Source organism: Oreochromis niloticus, linkage group LG6 (genome assembly GCF_001858045.2).
Source record: "Oreochromis niloticus isolate F11D_XX linkage group LG6, O_niloticus_UMD_NMBU, whole genome shotgun sequence".
NCBI lineage: Eukaryota > Metazoa > Chordata > Actinopteri > Cichliformes > Cichlidae > Oreochromis > Oreochromis niloticus.
In genome coordinates this window covers 12,059,393-12,076,455 of record NC_031971.2, presented here as the reverse complement: position 1 = coordinate 12,076,455, position 17,063 = coordinate 12,059,393, and the positions used below count along the sequence as shown (strand labels likewise).

The following is a 17,063-nucleotide window of genomic DNA, read 5'->3' as shown; positions in this document are numbered from 1 at the left end:
ACCCCAGGAGGGCTTTCTAAGGTATAAAAAGCTCCACGAAAAGCTATAAGAGCTTTTCTCTTTGCTTCTTCTTTTATTTTCCAGTAGTTGAACATATAATCGATTATGGTAATGGTGTTTTGATTTTGTACTGCAAAGTTATCTTCCTCACAGCTATAAGCCAGTGAAGTTTTCTCACAGCAGCTTTTCTTCTTTCTTGTAAAGCTAAAAACCATTAATTCCTAATGTAATTTGAGGATGTAGTTGAAAGATGGGCTAGTTCATGAACAGTTCACTTTGCATGCATACATTTTCAGTTGCTTGGTTTTAATTTAGGGAGATCAGTGGCTTGCAAAGTTGCGAACGTTGTGAAGAATTTGTGTGCTGCTGCGTCAGTAACCTGATAAAAATCAGGAAAATCTTTGACAACGTTTCACTTTAAGCTTTTAATCTTTGATAACTGTAAAACAAACGGAGGTTTTTTGATTGTTATCTGGACAAGATGAGCATTTTGATGGCACTACTTTTGCATCCCATGCTTGGATCTGTATTTATCATTAGTTATGGCTTATATAGATAAAATAATTAGATAATTGGTTATAAATCGCTAAAATGAGTAGCACGATATACCCTAAACAAAGAGAAGGGGTAGCAACAGAGGAAAGGAATCCCAGATTTGCCCCACCAACAACATTGTCCAATGAAATGAACATGTAGGATAAGCAAACCATGAAAAGCATGGATTTTATATGAGCTTGTGCATATAGTTTGAAGCGGGAGGTTGTGCAGGACATGAAACCTGTGCTGGGACACAGCCTGCAAAGTTAGTGTGGAGGTGGGATATCTCGGGGGGAGGATTTCTTACAGCTTGGACTACATCGCCCCCATCTGGCTTTTTAGAGAAAAGCAGCAAGGACAAGAATCGCGGAAAGAAAAAAAGCAAATTTATCAAGTTAAGGAGAGTTTGGGTGTTTTTCATTACCCAAGAGCAAAGTCCTTGACTCTTGGTAATGAACACTGAGTTTTGTATACTTTTGAAGTATAATGCCTGTTTGCCTGTATTTTAGATAGCTCGTGGTGAGAAAGTGTAATGACTCAGCTTGCTCAAATGATACAGTATTTACTACTCAAGTAATGTGAAGCATGAGTTTTTGGTTCACTTACAGTGCTGCGTTCACCCCCTTCCCATTTAATCACATGTCAGATCGTCAAACAGATTTTAATATTAGACAAAGATAATCCAGATAAACACAATATTTTATATTTTTTATTTCTTTTTTTAAGAGAAAAAGAACCAAACCTACCTGGCCCTATTAAATCATGAATTACCGGGGTTGACTACATTTTTTTGTAAAGTTCAATTCCACTAGCCACAGCCTGATTACTGGCAGAAGCACTGAATCAAGTTAAATGACAAAATGAAATAGACTAAAAGATCTCATAAAACAACAGCTGAGAAACAAAATGATCTACAACTATCAGTCTAGATGGTGCTACAAATTTACAGTTTACACCATTCACAGGCAGAAAGGTTTTCTATCAGGCAGTTTTCCTTTCATCCTTTTATTTGGATAAAAACAGAAATTCTCTCTTGAGAAGGAGAGACTCCAAAGGGAAATTTTGATATTTAAGATCATTGTTTGAGAACACCGGGCATCATGGTGGTCCAGTGGTTAGGACTCTTGCTTCAAAGCAAGAAGTTGCTGGGTTTGAATTCACTGGCTGGTAGGGGTTCTTCCTGTGTGACGTTTGGATGGTTTCCCCTGATAATCTAGCTTTCTCTCACAGTCCAATGGTAAATTGACCATACCTGTCTAGAATATACCCCCTTTGCCCTGTGACAGCTGTGATAGTTTCCAGCTTTAGTAGGTGTTGACCAAAATGAAAAGACATCTAGGATTTTATCGTGGATGGCGTGTAGGAAGTTTGAAGTCTTTATTTGATTATAAACTATGTGATTAAGTCAAGTTATTCAGCAGACATCTGCCCCTCCCTGAGCCTGGTTCTGCCAGAGGTTTCAGGGGAAGAAACCGCTGTTGCCACGTTCATGTTCAAAGTGAGTCATCTGATTGTTTTCTCTGTATCATTGTGTTGTTGTATTTTTTGTATTATTGTAGGGTATCTACCTTTGAATATAGAATGCCTTACGATGACTGCTGTTGTGTTTTTTGGTGTTACATAAATAAAATTGAAATGAATTTTAATTATACCATTATCATCTCTGTGTATATGAGCAAATTAGGTGACTGGTTTTATTCTAAAGATACAGACTGGTGAAGCTCTCTAAGAAAAAACTACAGCTGCACGATTAAATGGGTTACAATGACTTTGCTCTCCCTGAACAAAAATATGCTGGGCTGCCTGGTTGTGTGGCGCTGGGGGTCCAGCACCTGTGTAAACAGTATGAGGAAATGATACAGGAACATGGCTACTCAGCTCGCTGCAGAGTTTGCAGCAAAGAGGAGAATTTGAGGAATGACAAAAAAAAGCAACTCCTGACAGTGGACATACAAAAGAGAAAAATTTGATCAGCTTTTTCCAATTCAGGCAAATATTCTAAACAAACCAAACTTACTCAGCATCAGACAGGCTGATACATGTTTGATGTTAAAACAACACCCCTGTGTCATCTATAAGGCAATAGGACTATTAGGTTCTGTCAGTTATTCTTTGAACTTCTCTTATTAGTTTTTCTGACTTTTTCAAACTGAGCTCAAAGGTTACCTTTACATCCTCATCCCCTTGACTCATGCTATATGGAACCAAGGATGGGGTCAAACAACTGGACTTCAGAATGGTCATATCTGGCCAACTGAATGGCTTTGCAAAGTGTGAAAATTCATTAGAAGTCGATAATAATGCTAGCTATATTGGATATCTCAAGTTTTTTAGATCGTAAAGGAGTAAAAATACTGTTACTCTATAGTTTTAAAATACACGTGAAGGTTTTGTGCCTATGTATATCCACTATGATGCATTACAGCTGTGTAAGCTGTAATGTACAAGTAAAAACTAACACACTTCCATCTGTTAATCATCTGTTTTGTAAATTATGGAGTTTTTTTGGTCCACCCGAGATAGGATCAAATTGAACGATTCTGGCAAGAAGAAGCCACTTTCAGCCCCTCCTTGTAACACCACTCCGAGAGCAGCGGGCAAAACACTACCTGGACTGTTCTCTATCAAGGTAAACAAAGCTAACGAGTACAACCGGCCGGTATTTTCAAAATAAGTTTCTTGTTTAAAAAAATGCGCTGCCTTTGGCTTGAAATGGAAGCGTAATTTGCCAACTTAAAACACATTATTTCATAAACTATCAGTAAATTAAGATAAGCATCACGCGCCACGTTTACTATTGTCTGTCACGCGTTTACGTTTTTATTTTGAAGACGTCCTCATGCAGTTCCGGCACCGCTCGGAGTTTTTCTCGGTAAATTGACATCGCTGGTTAGCGGCAGCCTGGTTGCTAGACGACTCAATCTGCGACGCCGATGAGAAAACAGTAAGCTCTGTACGGAAAGACAGCAGCATTTTAACAGTTTTAAGGAAGCTATGCTTTACAGCCCACATTACCGTATGGACTGCTTATTATTAAGGAAAGTTAGCTGTCCTAAAAAACGTAAATTCCCAGTTGTAGCATAGCTAGCGTCTCTTTTGTTGCCCCCCTGTGTATTTTTTAGCAAGAGAGGAGGCGACGTGAAGTAAGATTTGGGAGTTGTGAAAAGATGACCGAATTAGAAGTGGGAAAAGTCGAGTTTTCCAACCTAACATAACAGTTATTTACAAGCTATGTTCAATGCCAATGCTAAGATGTCTCTGGAGGCGAGTGATGTCCAAACAGATGAAGACTACGAGGAGCTGGTGAGTGTTCTGATATGGCTGGGTTAAAGATACAGCTGTTTACTTAAAACTGACTTTACAGTGGTTCTTTTTGGAATCGCTTATTAAAAGCCTATAAGGTTTTATAATTTAAAGCTATAGTAGTTTATGGCAGTTGTTTTCAACACTTTTGACTTCTCAATCAGAGGGGATTTCTGTCTTAGTATGGGTGTCTTACTCCTCCTAGGTTGAGGATGGCTTCTCGCTCCCTGCTGATGTTCCAGTAAAGGTAAACAAATGGACTTGTGAATCTCATCTGTGCCACATGAACACATCATCATGTCTTTGTTTTTATGGCTGGCCTATTTCTTTTGCTTTCGACATGCTCTTCCGCATGAAATCAGTTTCATAAATACTCCTGCTCTCTGCTTTGCCCCCTTTGTGTTTGTCCTCTATCAGAAAACGAAAAAGAAAGTCTCTTCTGGCAAGCCTCCTCCTTCTCCAGGTGAGTCCTGCTCGGCTGCACTGTAGGTAGTATTTTCAGACTCTGTAGGAATGCCCACCTTGAAAGTTATGTTTGCTTTTGTATTTGTAGGGTCTCCATACCTCACCAGTCTGAATGTGAATCCCAGGAGAGCAGCAGTGGGTGCTTGGAGACTACCAAGGGCCTCTCTGGGGGACACCAGATTGGACACTCCTGGGGAGACTGGCCCAGCTCGCCTTACTTCCCTCAGCAACGGCCTTGGTAGGTGTCATGAAGGCACAACAAGCTCTGTGGATGGTGTCTACATAAATACATTTACAGTGAATGGGTTTATCTGCTTGCTTGAAATGAAACAGTTAATGGAAGGCTGTACAGCAAAAACAAGGAGGTAAAGGGAACTATAGGTTTGCAGGGATTTCATCACTCCATCATATCTGAACTTAAATGCATTATTCATGCTCTGCAGCGTGTCCTCGAAAAGTGTGAAAAGGCATGAGTCAGATGCAGTATTGACTCGTGTTGAAACAGTTTGTGTAAGCCAAACTTCTTTTTAATGGGCAACTCTGTTCATTAGCACAGCATCTAGGCTTAAAAACAAGCATGGAACAGACATCTAACACTTCATTATTAAAAACAATAGAAATCTGCCAGATGAATGAATCAGGAAATTGGAGCATTTTGACAGTAGCCTCTGTCTGTTTCTCTTTTTCAGATGTGTCTCAGACTCTGAGATTGGAGTGTGATGCCACACCAGAGCTCCTCATGCAGACCCTGAGCACGAGGAAGTCCAAACATCTCCACTCTGCTTCCAACGGTGAGAGAACGCGTTTGTGTATCAGACTTAGAAATGGAACGAAGAGGGAGACAGAGCTGAATGTCAGGATTTTATGCTGAACAGGAGACGCTTAAAAAAGGAAAAATACTGTGAAGGGAGTATGATGTGATATTAGTGCAGTCAGGGTTTTTTTTTTTCATAACGTACAAAGCCAAGAATGTGGTGTCTTCTTTGTGAAATCATTTACCTTCTCCCATCATTTGCAGGTTTGACTTTAGTTACAAGTGATTTCATGAAGAAGGAGGACATGTACGATGAGATCATTCACCTCAAGAAGGTAAAGAGTAACACAATCACACGTTAAAACAACACATGCATGCCTGCACATCGGTGTAGTGACTTTTCCATCTCGTTTTTGTTCTTCTTCTCAAAAAGAAAAATATGTTTTTACATTTTTCTTCTTTCATTTATTCAGGCTTCTTTAAAATGTAAATGCTTATGCACTCTGTGACAAAGTGGGTGAGAGTACCACTTGTCTATACTCTTAGTTAACATTCTTGTTTTGATTTAACCATATTTCACATGTAGTCTGCAATAGGCAAACATCTACTATCCCGGGTTTGTTTATGTTTTGCACTTTTACAGATTATATAATATAACATCTTGGTTTAAATCAATCCCTACAAGTTTAAGTTAACATGTTATTTATTTCAACTGTTAATTTGTATTGTTTAGAACTTACCTTACCTACCTGTCTTCCAGAAACAAAAGGAGGAAATGTAGTTTTACTTCCTGCTTTATAGCTTCTGGATTCATCTGAGGTCACAGGAAGAGACCAAGTGCAGAAGGGGAAGAACTCTTGTAATTTAATAAAGTTGATTTGAGAGGGTTTATGAAGAAATAGATTTATTGTTGTAATATGTATTGATTACACCACAGAGTTTGTTGCCAGTAAAGAGTAGCAGTAGAGGTTTGAATATAATCATGTTCATCTTACCTACTGAATGGAATAGTCCAGAGGAGAAATCGTTTGGTTCAGTGGACTATTTAAGCAGAAGAACTCAGGTGTTTCAGGGAAAGGTTCAGGTCAGTGTAGCTGTGTGCAGTTTGACCTTAATTTCCATTGATTTGAGTTCAGTTATGTTTATTTGAATTGAGTTAATTTGGAGTTGAGTTTCTTATTTATTTTTTTGTAAAGATTGTTTGGGTCACAAAACGGTGAATAAATCACTTGCTACACTGGACAGCATCAGTCTCCTGCACTTCTTTGACCGCTTAAGTCAAGTCCTACCACACACTCGTTATATGTTTGAGTAGTCACTGGTGTTATTCTCTGCAGAGCCTTCATGAACAGAAATCTGACAACCAGCAAATGAAAGCCAAACTACGACGCCTGGAGGAAGATAATGCCAAGAGAGAGAAACAGATAGAAGCACTGTTGGATCCCACTAAGGTAAAAACAGAAAATTCTTTGTTTTTTTTTCGTGTGTAGTTTTTTTTTTTTTTTGTCAAAGAAACTAAAATGATGAAAAATCCCCCAATTGTGCAATGTTTTTCCTGTAGGGATCTGAATATACGCGTAGTTTGGTAGATAGGAAAAGAGAAGGGAGTGTGGTGAGTACCCAGTGGATTGGTGAACATGAGGGGAATAAATTTAATTTAGGATGTGTTTATAACAAGAAAAGCTGATCCTCTCTGTCAAGGTTATCAATGGACTGAAGCAGAGGATCCTAAAGCTGGAGCAGCAGTGCAGAGAGAAAGAAAACGCCCTGAGGTAATGCCATCCTCCACCTTTGTCTCTGTATGTTTGGTTTATGTGTAAAACAGAATGATGCTCATGTGATTTATTTATGTTTTTTGCTTGTTCAGTAAACTGCAAAGTGAGCTGAGGGCCACCAACCTGGAAGAACTGAAGATTCGAGTCAAATCATACTTTGAGGAGGTAAAATCAGTCCCACTTTGCCCACTGTGAGCTTGGTGGTGTGTAAAGGAGTTCAGTAAAGTGGGTCTGTCTGCCTTACCTTTTAGATTCAGAGACTGAGGATGCTTCTAGAAGCAGCTGAGAAAAGGTGACTGAAACACACATGTCTGAGTGTAGCTGAGTTCATCGTCATCATTATAAAAGGTTAACAAATAAACAAGTACGTTTCTGGCATTGAGACTTCCTTTCCTGCTCTGTTGCAGCTGTCGAGCCGAGAGTAAATGCTCCCAGAGGCAGCAAAAAGCTTTGAGCTCCACAGTTCACCGTCTGACTGAGAACCTGAAGCAGCTTCAACAAGAGAACGTGGCACTCAGAGAAGAACTCAACACTGACACTCCTGCTGGAGGAGCCAAAGGTCTTTTCTCACACACCACAACATAGTGCTGAAAAAACCAGCAAGAGTCAGATCAGTGTAAAACGCCTACAACTCGCTGTATATTTTACATACAGTATGTACATATGTATAAAACCTTGAGGGGTGAACAACCAATGATACTGGAACCAGTCTGTTCTATATGTGGATTTAGGGTCCCGTTAAAGGAGCTTGTACTAGAAACATGCCTTCCTGTCTCCTAGTAAAGCTCGCTATAAAACACAACTGTATTGTTTTTAAATCCTAATTGGTTAATACAGTTTTTCTTTATGACCTACGTAGGCTGCCATTACTGATTACATTCCAGCTACCATTAAGTGCAAGGAAACAAAGGAATTGGTATTAGTCTTTACATCTGTGCTGTTGGGCGAAAGGGGCAAAAATTCCTTGTGGTTGTGAATGCAGGCAGCTTCCAGAAGACTCAAAAGTTGTAGTTTTTAAGCCACAACTAAAACCAAATGCTGTGCCTCCAATTAAACACACAAGGAGACTAAATGCACTTTGGTCATAAGTGAACATCTTGGAGATCAAGAGGACGGTCATAAAGTGGTTACAGTTTTCTGCTGTGTGCTGTAATGTTACTGAAAATAGTGTGTGTAATGATGTGTCCCAGATTACAGAGAGTGGAGTAAACAGAGAATGTTGAGACGGCTGTTGGAGGTGGAGAAGGTGAGAGGAAGCCGTAACCAGTTGTTCATGTAAACACGAGCAGTTGCCTGCCTCTGTTTCTAAGCTCGCAGCTCACAGACTCTCTCCTTCTGTCAGAGGCTGGAAGACAGCAAAAGACACGCCCAGTCACCAAAGAGCAGCATCCTATTGGATAAGGAAGTCCAGACCACGCTCACTGAGAGTCTGGCGTTTACCATGGCAACAGAGGCAGTGGTCTCCGTGGGAACGCTCACTGATGAAAGGGAGGAGGTTTCGGAGTTGAGGGAACGCTTGAGCCAATTGGAGGAGGAGAAAATGGCGCTTGAAGAGTTGCTGTCAAGTAGAGAGTGAGTAACGAGCAGCCTGAGACTGTTCAGTTAAAAAACGAAACACTACTTCTAAATGTAAAAGTCTAATAAATGAAAAATGTGAACCTACAACATTATTACATTTGTAACAGCAGCTGTTGTTCTCTATACTTAATCTGTGTTGTGTCTGTGGTTCCAGTGATGAACTGAAACAGCTGAAGACTGAAAGAGAAAAACTGGAGAAAGCGACAAAACAGTGGAAAGTTGAACAGAAAAAACGACATGACGAAGAGAGACGGCAGCATAAGTACACTTTCACTCGTGCATTTGGTGTTTGACATGGATGTGATTCAGTGTGTCCAGACTTTTCTTGAATTTGCATTGTTCATAACATTGATCATTGTAGTTTTAAGTTAAAAGCCAAGTGTAATTCCATTTCAAGTCTAAGTAATAGATAAATATGTAATAACAATAATAATAATAATAATAATGATAATAATAATCTACAGGTGGAGTTTGCTTTTCACACAAAGTTGTGTTTATTTATTGCTTTGCACGCGTGTGTTTTGTGTTTCCCAGACAGGAGTTGAAACAGTTGCGAGCTCGGATCCAAAGTCTGGAGGAGGAAAACAGTAAACTTGCACAGGCTGAGCTCTCCTCTCCTCCTCCCACATCGGCAGAGGAGACTCAGGGCAGCACAGGTGTGAGAGAGGGAGAGGAAAAGGACACGGGGAGCAAAGAGGAGGGAGAGGGAGGTGAGGAATCGGTCAAAGATGATGGAGAGAAAGAAGAAATGGAGAAAGCAGCATTAGACATTCAGATATGCTGGAGGGAGCACAGAAACAGGGTATGTAACACGCTTATGCAAAGGAAGTTATTAATATCTGATAGAAATGTTATGTAAAAAAAAAAAAAAATGTCTAGACACTGGCCCAGATTTCCCTTTCTGTCCATATCCATCCTCTGCATTCTCTTTAAAGGACACAGTGATGCTGCAGTCAGCTTTAAGAGGCCACCTCTTCAGAGACTCACAGCTGAAGGAGCTACCGGAAGACGCACAGAATCAGGTTTTACCCACACGCTTCCACACAATACACTCATATCAAGCCGTACTGATAAAGCGGCGAGAACAGTGTACTAATCAAAACAGTAAATGCTACTTTTCATGGATACTTGAAGACTCATGAATGTTATTTTAAGGTTAATTTTAGCATAACGAGTGCTGATTTTGTTTTTCTAATGCTGGATAATGATCAGCAGGTGTGTGAAGTATTTTCAGCAATGAAGGACTTAAATGTAATTTTTGTTTTTCTTTCTTTTTTTCCCCTCAAACCCTAAGAAACGGGTAAAAAATCGATTAAACCAGAAAGTACTTGTGTGCTGATGTCTTTACTTCCAAAAATCCTCCTAGAGATCATGTCCTTAATAAGCCAGAGTTGCAGCTAATACAAATAACCACTAGGTGGCTGTAAAAAAGCATTTTTTGGTGGGTTGGCTATAAGTTTTTGTCCCTGCTGAACCTTTCTTATCTCTTCCCCCTTTTTTGCGGTTTCCAGGTTGAAAAATCATCAAACTTCAGCGATGAAGCTTCCTCTGCTGGTGACATGCTGGATGATGACGCCTTGACAACGATACAGTCGGCGTTCAGGGGACATCTGGCTCGATGTAGTCTTGCACAAGAAAGGTGACTCATTTATGCACTGAATTAAAAAACAAAACAACAAACAAACAGTCAAACCAAAGAAAAAAAATCCACAATTGCTTGTTTGTGTGTGTGTGTTTGTGTGTTAGGTCTGTGCCTTCTTTAATGGAAAACAATTTTCCCACGCTGGCACCAAGAGGAAGTGCATTACCACACCCACCCAGCAAAAAACGTGAGGTTCACGCCATCTTTTAAAAATTGTTTATATGCAAACACATCCACAGAAAACTATCAAAATTTTAATCAGAACACAGCAAAAAACCAAACAAAGTCACAGCTTTCCATCCATCTTCAATTCAGGGTTAGGGGTTTATGCACCCAACACGCTGTACAAATGTATTCAGTGCCTTTGTGCTACACTGTAACTGCTCAGTGCTCAGACTTCATATTCACTGATGTATGCACCTCCCTGCTCTCAGGTTCCAAATCACTTATGATTCCTTCCCCCCGGCACTGCTTTGAGTATTGATGGATTTCGCTGGAGCAGTAATGTAATTCTATTGTGCCTGTCTGCTCAGCACCAGCGAGGGCACCGTCTGCCTCAAATAAAATAAAGACTTAAGAGGGCACTCAGCGGACCTTCACACCACTACTTCCTCTACTTTACTAGGAGTAGAAAAGACTGTTTAGGAGCTTAAGAACTGTTTAAACAGAGGTGCAAATGCGCTCACGTCAAGTGATCGCAACATCCGCGATGACTCAGGTCTGTCGCAGGTTCCCATCAGCAGAGCCGTCACACAAACGATTGCAGGGATTTGACTGTATCATACTGTGATGCAGTTCATTTCAGCGCTGAAATAGAACCATTTTTTTCCTGTTAAATGCCAAAATAAGAAATCAGATGATGACGGTGATTAATTATGAACAGATCAAATCAGCATGAACTTTCCATGTGACTGAACTGCTCTGTGAATTATCCTCAATCCTTCCTAAGCAAGAAAGTTAGGAGTTCTCTGAGAACATTGTGCGACGCTGTTTCTGTTTCAGGAGTCCTGCCTTAACATCTGACTCCCCCATTACTTTCCCCACCATCTCTCAGAGTATTGAGCATGTCACAGCATGCTGGTGCACAGAGCAAAGCCGTGATGTCAGCATTTTTTTTCCCCCCTACATGCTTACAAGAATGCCTCTGCATTTGATACCTTGTGGGCTTCACTGAGAGAGTTTAACCTGCATCGTTCCAGCTTGTTTTCGATCTGAGAACATGTGCTTTCTTATGGATCTTTACAGTGTGTCGTATTGTGTCATGCTTCACTGGGTACATTGTAGTTATATTTTATAAGTTGTAAAGGACAGCCTCCAGTGAAGCTGATGTTTTTTACCATCTTCATATGTCCATTTGATGTTTTTAATAATGTGGTGAAAGGCCTATCATGAGCAACATGAACTCCCTCGCTGAGCATTTCTAGATTCCTACAGCCAGGGTTTTATTTGTTGAAAAGTTTAGTCAATGCCATGAGAGAAGAAATGGTCCATATTTAAATGCATGCTGTTAGCACTATATCATCTGTACATGTGTCTCTGAGGGTGTGGCTGAATGGCATTAATTACTCTTTGCTGTTCTGTTAATAAGATGCTGCATCCCTCAGTGATGATGGTGAAGAGGAAGGTTTAAAGAAAAAAACCCGGCCTGCGTCTAACATCTCTGCCTCCAGGAAGACACTCACAAAAGGTCAGACAGAGGTCACAGCAAGTTCTTTTACTGTATCCTGTGTTTATTTCTTTCATGGCCTTTGCTCTTAAATGTAAGTGTTGAAGGTAATTATAGTGGAGTGCGTCCACACACCTATAAACGTGCGCTGTATGTCTCCTGCAGCCCAGAGTGAGTCTTGTGACATCGATGAAGACGCCGCTTTCTATTCTGATGATTCTGATGACATCATCGTGTCTCCGTCACGCCCATCGAGAAGCTGAGTAGTCACTAAGTATAGTTACTGAGTATAGTTACTAAGAACTTTAACTTCTTACTGAACCTGCAAATAATAGCTGGGCTGTTCCAATAATGTTTATAATAACAATAACAATATTCACTGTGTAACACGAGCTGCTCCCATGCCAATGCCAATAACAGGAATATTCTCAGAATGTGTCTCAGTGTCGATGTAAGTTTATGAGATGTTTTTTTTCTTTAATCAGTTGAGAACATAAAACGAACAGCCCATTTTTGTTGAGTGTGTTATTCTTGAGCCAAATATCTCTGTTTAATTAGTCAGATTTATTTTTGTTTCTTTTTGCCAAAGTGCCTGCTGCATGGGAATTCAAATTGAAATAGCAGAAATGAATGCATTCATTTCTGCTAACCTAGCTGGAATCACTTTAAATTCATCTGGCTTCATCAGGCTGAAATAATCCATAAAATCACATTTGCACATGCCTTATTTGGTAATACATGAAAGTCAGCACACTAATATATGTTGCATGCTTAGTTCGCTATAGCTGAGTCTGCGGTGTGGTTGAGGGACAGCTCTTAACTGATGCACTATTGAGCCAAACTGTGAATAAGTTATAGATCAGGCTGCTGCAATACTGAAACGGTGAGAGCGGGGGAGATTACACAGGATACACAGGGACTGTGTCTAATGCCAATAATACTTGTGCTTTAAAACAGACAAATGAGTCAATAAAATCAACGCTCGAGTGCATTTGTCTCCACATGATCAGTGTAACTTAATTTCTGATACAGTAAATAAAATGTTTTTCTAATAAAATCTCCAGTCTCTTGTGGTCCTTCCCAGAAACTATTACCTGTACTTAAATTTTGTGCTTATTTTCCCAAACACGTCTGAGAGAAGTAGCATGTATTTTAAAACTGACAATAATTCAAAATTGTTAAACGATATATGAATGGTATCCCCTATTTTTTTTTTTTTTTTTTTTTTTTAAGTTGTTACACCCTTTGTGTCCATACACGACTTAATGTTTGAAGTCAGCTAATATCAGTTCCACTGTGTATAAAATCAAGCACATAGCGATGCTGTCTGTCTTTACAAACCTTTGTGAATAATGTGTAGTTTTAAAGAGATGGCCGAGTGTGGTGCTGTAATAGGAACCACAACAAAAGCTGGTTGAGGTGTAGTGTGAAAAAAATCACCAACACTCAGCTGACTTTATAACTGCACAGCTCCAGACCTGCTCTGGCACTGAGGATTGTACAAAAACCTCTAGCAGTATCATGATCAAGAGTTTTAGCTGAAACAAAAGAGAAACTCTTTACTAAAACTCCTCAGAATAGTGACAGAGTTAAGTGTCATTACTCCATAATGTTGTTTATGGACCTCTTCTCATGTAGATAATAAGTCTGAGACCAAAGGGGTGCCTCTGGGGAAAACACAGAGAACAACCAGTGAAATATAGGATTTTTCCAAAATGTATGTATTTGAAATTAGCTCAGTGTTAAAAGTACAAGTGAAAATATAATTTCTATGTATTTATTATAATGTAATAAATAATCGCCCTGAAGATGTTGTGCATCCCCTGAGTGTGCAACCTTCAACCTCTGATATCATATTTATTTATATTTATTATTGGTAGGAGACATTAATATTGTTTAGGACTTTTTTTTCCGATTTTTTTTTTTTTTCAAATTTGCAAATATTCCAGGAAAACATTTAAAGCAATTTCTAGTGAAAGACCCATTGTGTTGCTTTCCATCTGTGTCTTTGTCATATAGGCTTTCTAAAATAATCTTCACCATTGTGGAGGATAAAACGTCCTACTGTCTAACGTGTACTTCCACCACTTAAACACCAGGGGGAGGCTTTTTTGCGCATTTGCCCTCTCACATACACATACATAAACTCAGGCGCGCGCGTACTGAAACACACGCGCTCGCACGCACACGGAGCTGCCGCAAAGCCCCGTCCTTCAGGGCTTTTAAAGCACCGTGTTTGCTTCACGCTCCAACAATACCATCCAATTGAAGAGCCGCAACGCTGAACCGGCGGTCACCGTGGGAAGACCGCCGACGAGCACGAACCGTGAGCAGGGGGGGACAGCAACTGTATTATTATTAAAAAAATAGATAGTGGTTTGCTGGTCAGATAATTTAACCCCTAATCTTCCGTGACGCTTTTGCGGAGGGTGAAGGCAGTCGAAACGGGAGGACGTCCCTGTGAGCGGACCGGGTCGGTGACCGTTATTCCGTTCTTTTCAATGTGGATGGGACTACAAGCGACTCGCTCGTTGCAGCTAGCTCGGTCCGGCCGCGTTGATGCAGCAGCAGCGCACGGCTGTCGTGCTCAAATCTACCGCCGGATTCGGGAAGACAATAGGTGAACTATACGCCGGTCTGGACCTCCAAGACTATACCAAACGAGGGTCTGCATCCGCTTGGGCTTCACTAGGTAGGTCATAACACGGTTCCTACCCACCCCAGCACACGGACTTGGATGTCCACAGGCACGCAGACCTCAAAATGAATTCTTCCTTTTCTCCCTCCTCGTTGCCTTGACGACTCGGTGGTACTGCGGTAGTTTTAATGGACAAAGCGGGATAGAGCTAGCTAATCTAGGTTTGCTAACATTTTATTGAGCGCTGCGATAGATAAATAAGGCTTGAATGCTGAATGTGTGAGGGTACCCGCGAAGGGGCTGACCTACATGTGCCCATACAGTAAATTCAGTACAACAATAAGAGTCGTGGTGGTGTGTGGGCTTTGATATAACGGCCATTTCCCCCCCTCGTCCAAGACACATTTATCTCACGAAGCCTGTGTTTTTGCAGTATGGGCGTAAATTGGGTGACGCTGTCATGGATGCTCTTGTCATGCCATAATTTATGTACAGGTTAAATGTTTGGGCGAAATGTACACTTACTGAATGTCTTTTCGGGCTTTAATTACATTTAATAGGTTATTGGTGATAATTGTTGTGCGGTAGTAATATAGTAATCACAGTTATTATAATGCATTGTGATACTGGCAATAAGCCAAACATACATCACTGTAAAGGAAGGCAACCCCCCAAATAGTAAAGTCATATGTCATATTGCAGTCTTTTTGCCTTTGCAACAAAACACACAGAAACATGTAACCCCTGTGTTTTGCAGCAGGGGTGTTTTAAATTGGTCCAATGGGAAATGATCACGAAAGATTCTGCAGCTATAATTTTAGTGAAATTGATCATTTGTGAAAATATATGCATAACTAATGAATAAAGAGGGTATTCATTATATTGGCATTTTTGACCCGCCCTGTTAGTGGGTATTGATTACTGTTAGGTCATCACATTAGCCTTATGATAACATGCGAATGCTGCGTCTTACTCTTCATCTAATGCATTTGGTGACATTAAAAGTTGCTTCGTGTCCTCCTCAGATGCAGTGATTGGCTGTTTCTTTTACAGTGTCCCTGTGAGGAATCGGGCTATAGAGTGAAGTGAGAGCCGGCAGGCAGCTGCATCAGGATGGCGGCCGTGGTGAATTATTCTCCGCCTTGGTGGGTGAATCTGCTCCACCGGTTGCCTCATTTCAACATCGAGTTTCAGACAGTGAGCAGCGACTTCAGGCCAGAGGACTCTGAGTACCAGAAGGTAAGACAAGTGCGGGAGAATAATTACCTCCCACTCAGAAATTCATCATCTCCTTCATCGTGCAGCATTGCCTCATCATCGTACCTCCTGCCACATGCCCACACTGTAATTTCACAGCAGAGTGGCCAAGTGGTGACTGAAGCCGTCCTGCAGCCAGAGTTGTGGGGTCCCTCCCTGCATCGATCAGTGCTCTGTGTGTGTGTGTGTGTGTGTGTGTGTGTGTGTGAGAGAGAGAGAAAAAGAGAGAGAATAAAATCTGTGAGCCTATTCTTGTTCCACTGTCATAGACAGATTAATCTATATAAATAGATACTGCATATGAATAGCCTGACTCTGTAGAAAAGCGGGAAGGTAAAGGAATCTTTCTGTCTTCCATTTATTTTCTGCCAAATACATTTGTAGTCCACGTAGAGAGCAAATAAGGGAATAGAAATGCAATCTCAAACCCACTGGTGCTTGTCTGACAGTGGTTTCGCTTTCTATTAGCCTTTTTTAAAGACCTATTTACATTTGTAAACAGTGATTGGTTCATTGAACTGAAGTCTTCCATCCATCCATTCGCTTCCGCTTATCCTTTTCAAGGTCGCGGGGGGCGCTGGAGCCTATCCCAGCTGTCATAGGGCGAAAGGCGGGGTACACCCTGGACAGGTCGCCAGTCTGTCGCAGGGCCAACACACAGGGACAGACAACCATTCGCACTCACATTCACTCGCACATTCACACCTAGTGGCAATACTTCATTGAACTGAAGTCTTGCACCAGATATTTGAATTGCACTGTAAGTCCCAGACCGTGGACACATAACAAGTGGAGAACCTGTAAATCAATGAATTTAGTAATCAGTTAAGAGTTACTTTATTTGCAAACTTTAGTTTGCTGTAGAACTCCAATTCTGACACACAACATATCCAACATAACACAACGTAGTACTAAGCACCAAAGGTACTTATAATTTCAAAAAATAAAATCGAACGAAGTAAGTAAACACTGATTGTGGGTCATCTGTTAAAACCTGTTTCACTTTTGTGGTGGCTGCTGGAACAAAGCTGTTTTTACACAGTTTTGTTTTACACTCTGAAACTATAAACCTTTGTTAACAGTGCTCCTGGTGTTTTTTCACCTTGTAAAGCTCGTGGCATGATGCCGTGTTGGTAGACTGGAGCAGCTACACAGAGCTGTGCAGGACCCCGTCTATGTGCTGTAACTGTACTGTCACCTGATGGCAGTGCCAAAAACACATGGAGCAGTCAGTTTGTCCCATTGTTTGTGCTTTAACTCCTGTCATGATCAAACAGGAAAAAACAATGAAAAAAGCCATTGTCTGAGGTCTTGTGATTTTAATTTTTTATATTTACATTTTTTTGCCCTTCTTCTTGCTCATCGAGAACTCTGCTGCTGTTCCCCTCAATCTCCAAGCCAACTAGTCAGCCAATTAGCAGTCAACCTATGAATAGCATGATTGACGT

General features: G+C 40.7%; 2 protein-coding genes across 5 annotated transcripts in view; both read left to right on the top strand.

Moving 5' to 3' along the window:
• The first annotated feature begins 3,397 nt into the window (after window positions 1–3,397).
• Window positions 3,398–12,777, top strand: iqce (IQ motif containing E). Of its 2 annotated transcripts, XM_019360147.2 has the most exons (22): window positions 3,398–3,490; window positions 3,660–3,840; window positions 4,046–4,087; window positions 4,258–4,303; window positions 4,394–4,543; window positions 4,995–5,096; window positions 5,324–5,394; window positions 6,397–6,510; window positions 6,621–6,671; window positions 6,761–6,831; window positions 6,927–6,999; window positions 7,086–7,126; window positions 7,242–7,393; window positions 8,025–8,080; window positions 8,177–8,406; window positions 8,567–8,674; window positions 8,947–9,214; window positions 9,348–9,434; window positions 9,924–10,051; window positions 10,159–10,241; window positions 11,643–11,741; window positions 11,886–12,777. In XM_019360147.2, the coding sequence occupies exons 2-22, from the start codon at window positions 3,769–3,771 to the stop codon at window positions 11,981–11,983; spliced, it is 2,142 nt and encodes a 713-aa protein (XP_019215692.1). In that variant the 5' UTR covers window positions 3,398–3,490; window positions 3,660–3,768; the 3' UTR covers window positions 11,984–12,777. The 2 variants fall into 2 exon arrangements, with proteins under 2 accessions (XP_019215692.1, XP_025764174.1); XM_025908389.1 differs by lacking the exon at window positions 4,046–4,087 and having other exon boundaries at window positions 3,401–3,840.
• A 1,117-nt stretch (window positions 12,778–13,894) lies between these two features.
• Window positions 13,895–17,063, top strand: part of LOC100697998 (protein tweety homolog 3) — a 29,306-nt gene continuing 26,137 nt past the window's right edge. For 2 of the 3 annotated variants that reach the window (XM_005462644.4, XM_003457763.5), the window contains exons 1-2: window positions 13,895–14,412; window positions 15,412–15,597. In XM_005462644.4, coding sequence (XP_005462701.1) covers window positions 15,472–15,597 — 126 coding nt within the window. In that variant the 5' untranslated portion in view covers window positions 13,895–14,412; window positions 15,412–15,471. Of the gene's footprint in view, window positions 14,413–15,395; window positions 15,598–17,063 lie in introns of those variants that run through there. The other variant, XM_025908390.1, reaches the window with a different exon arrangement.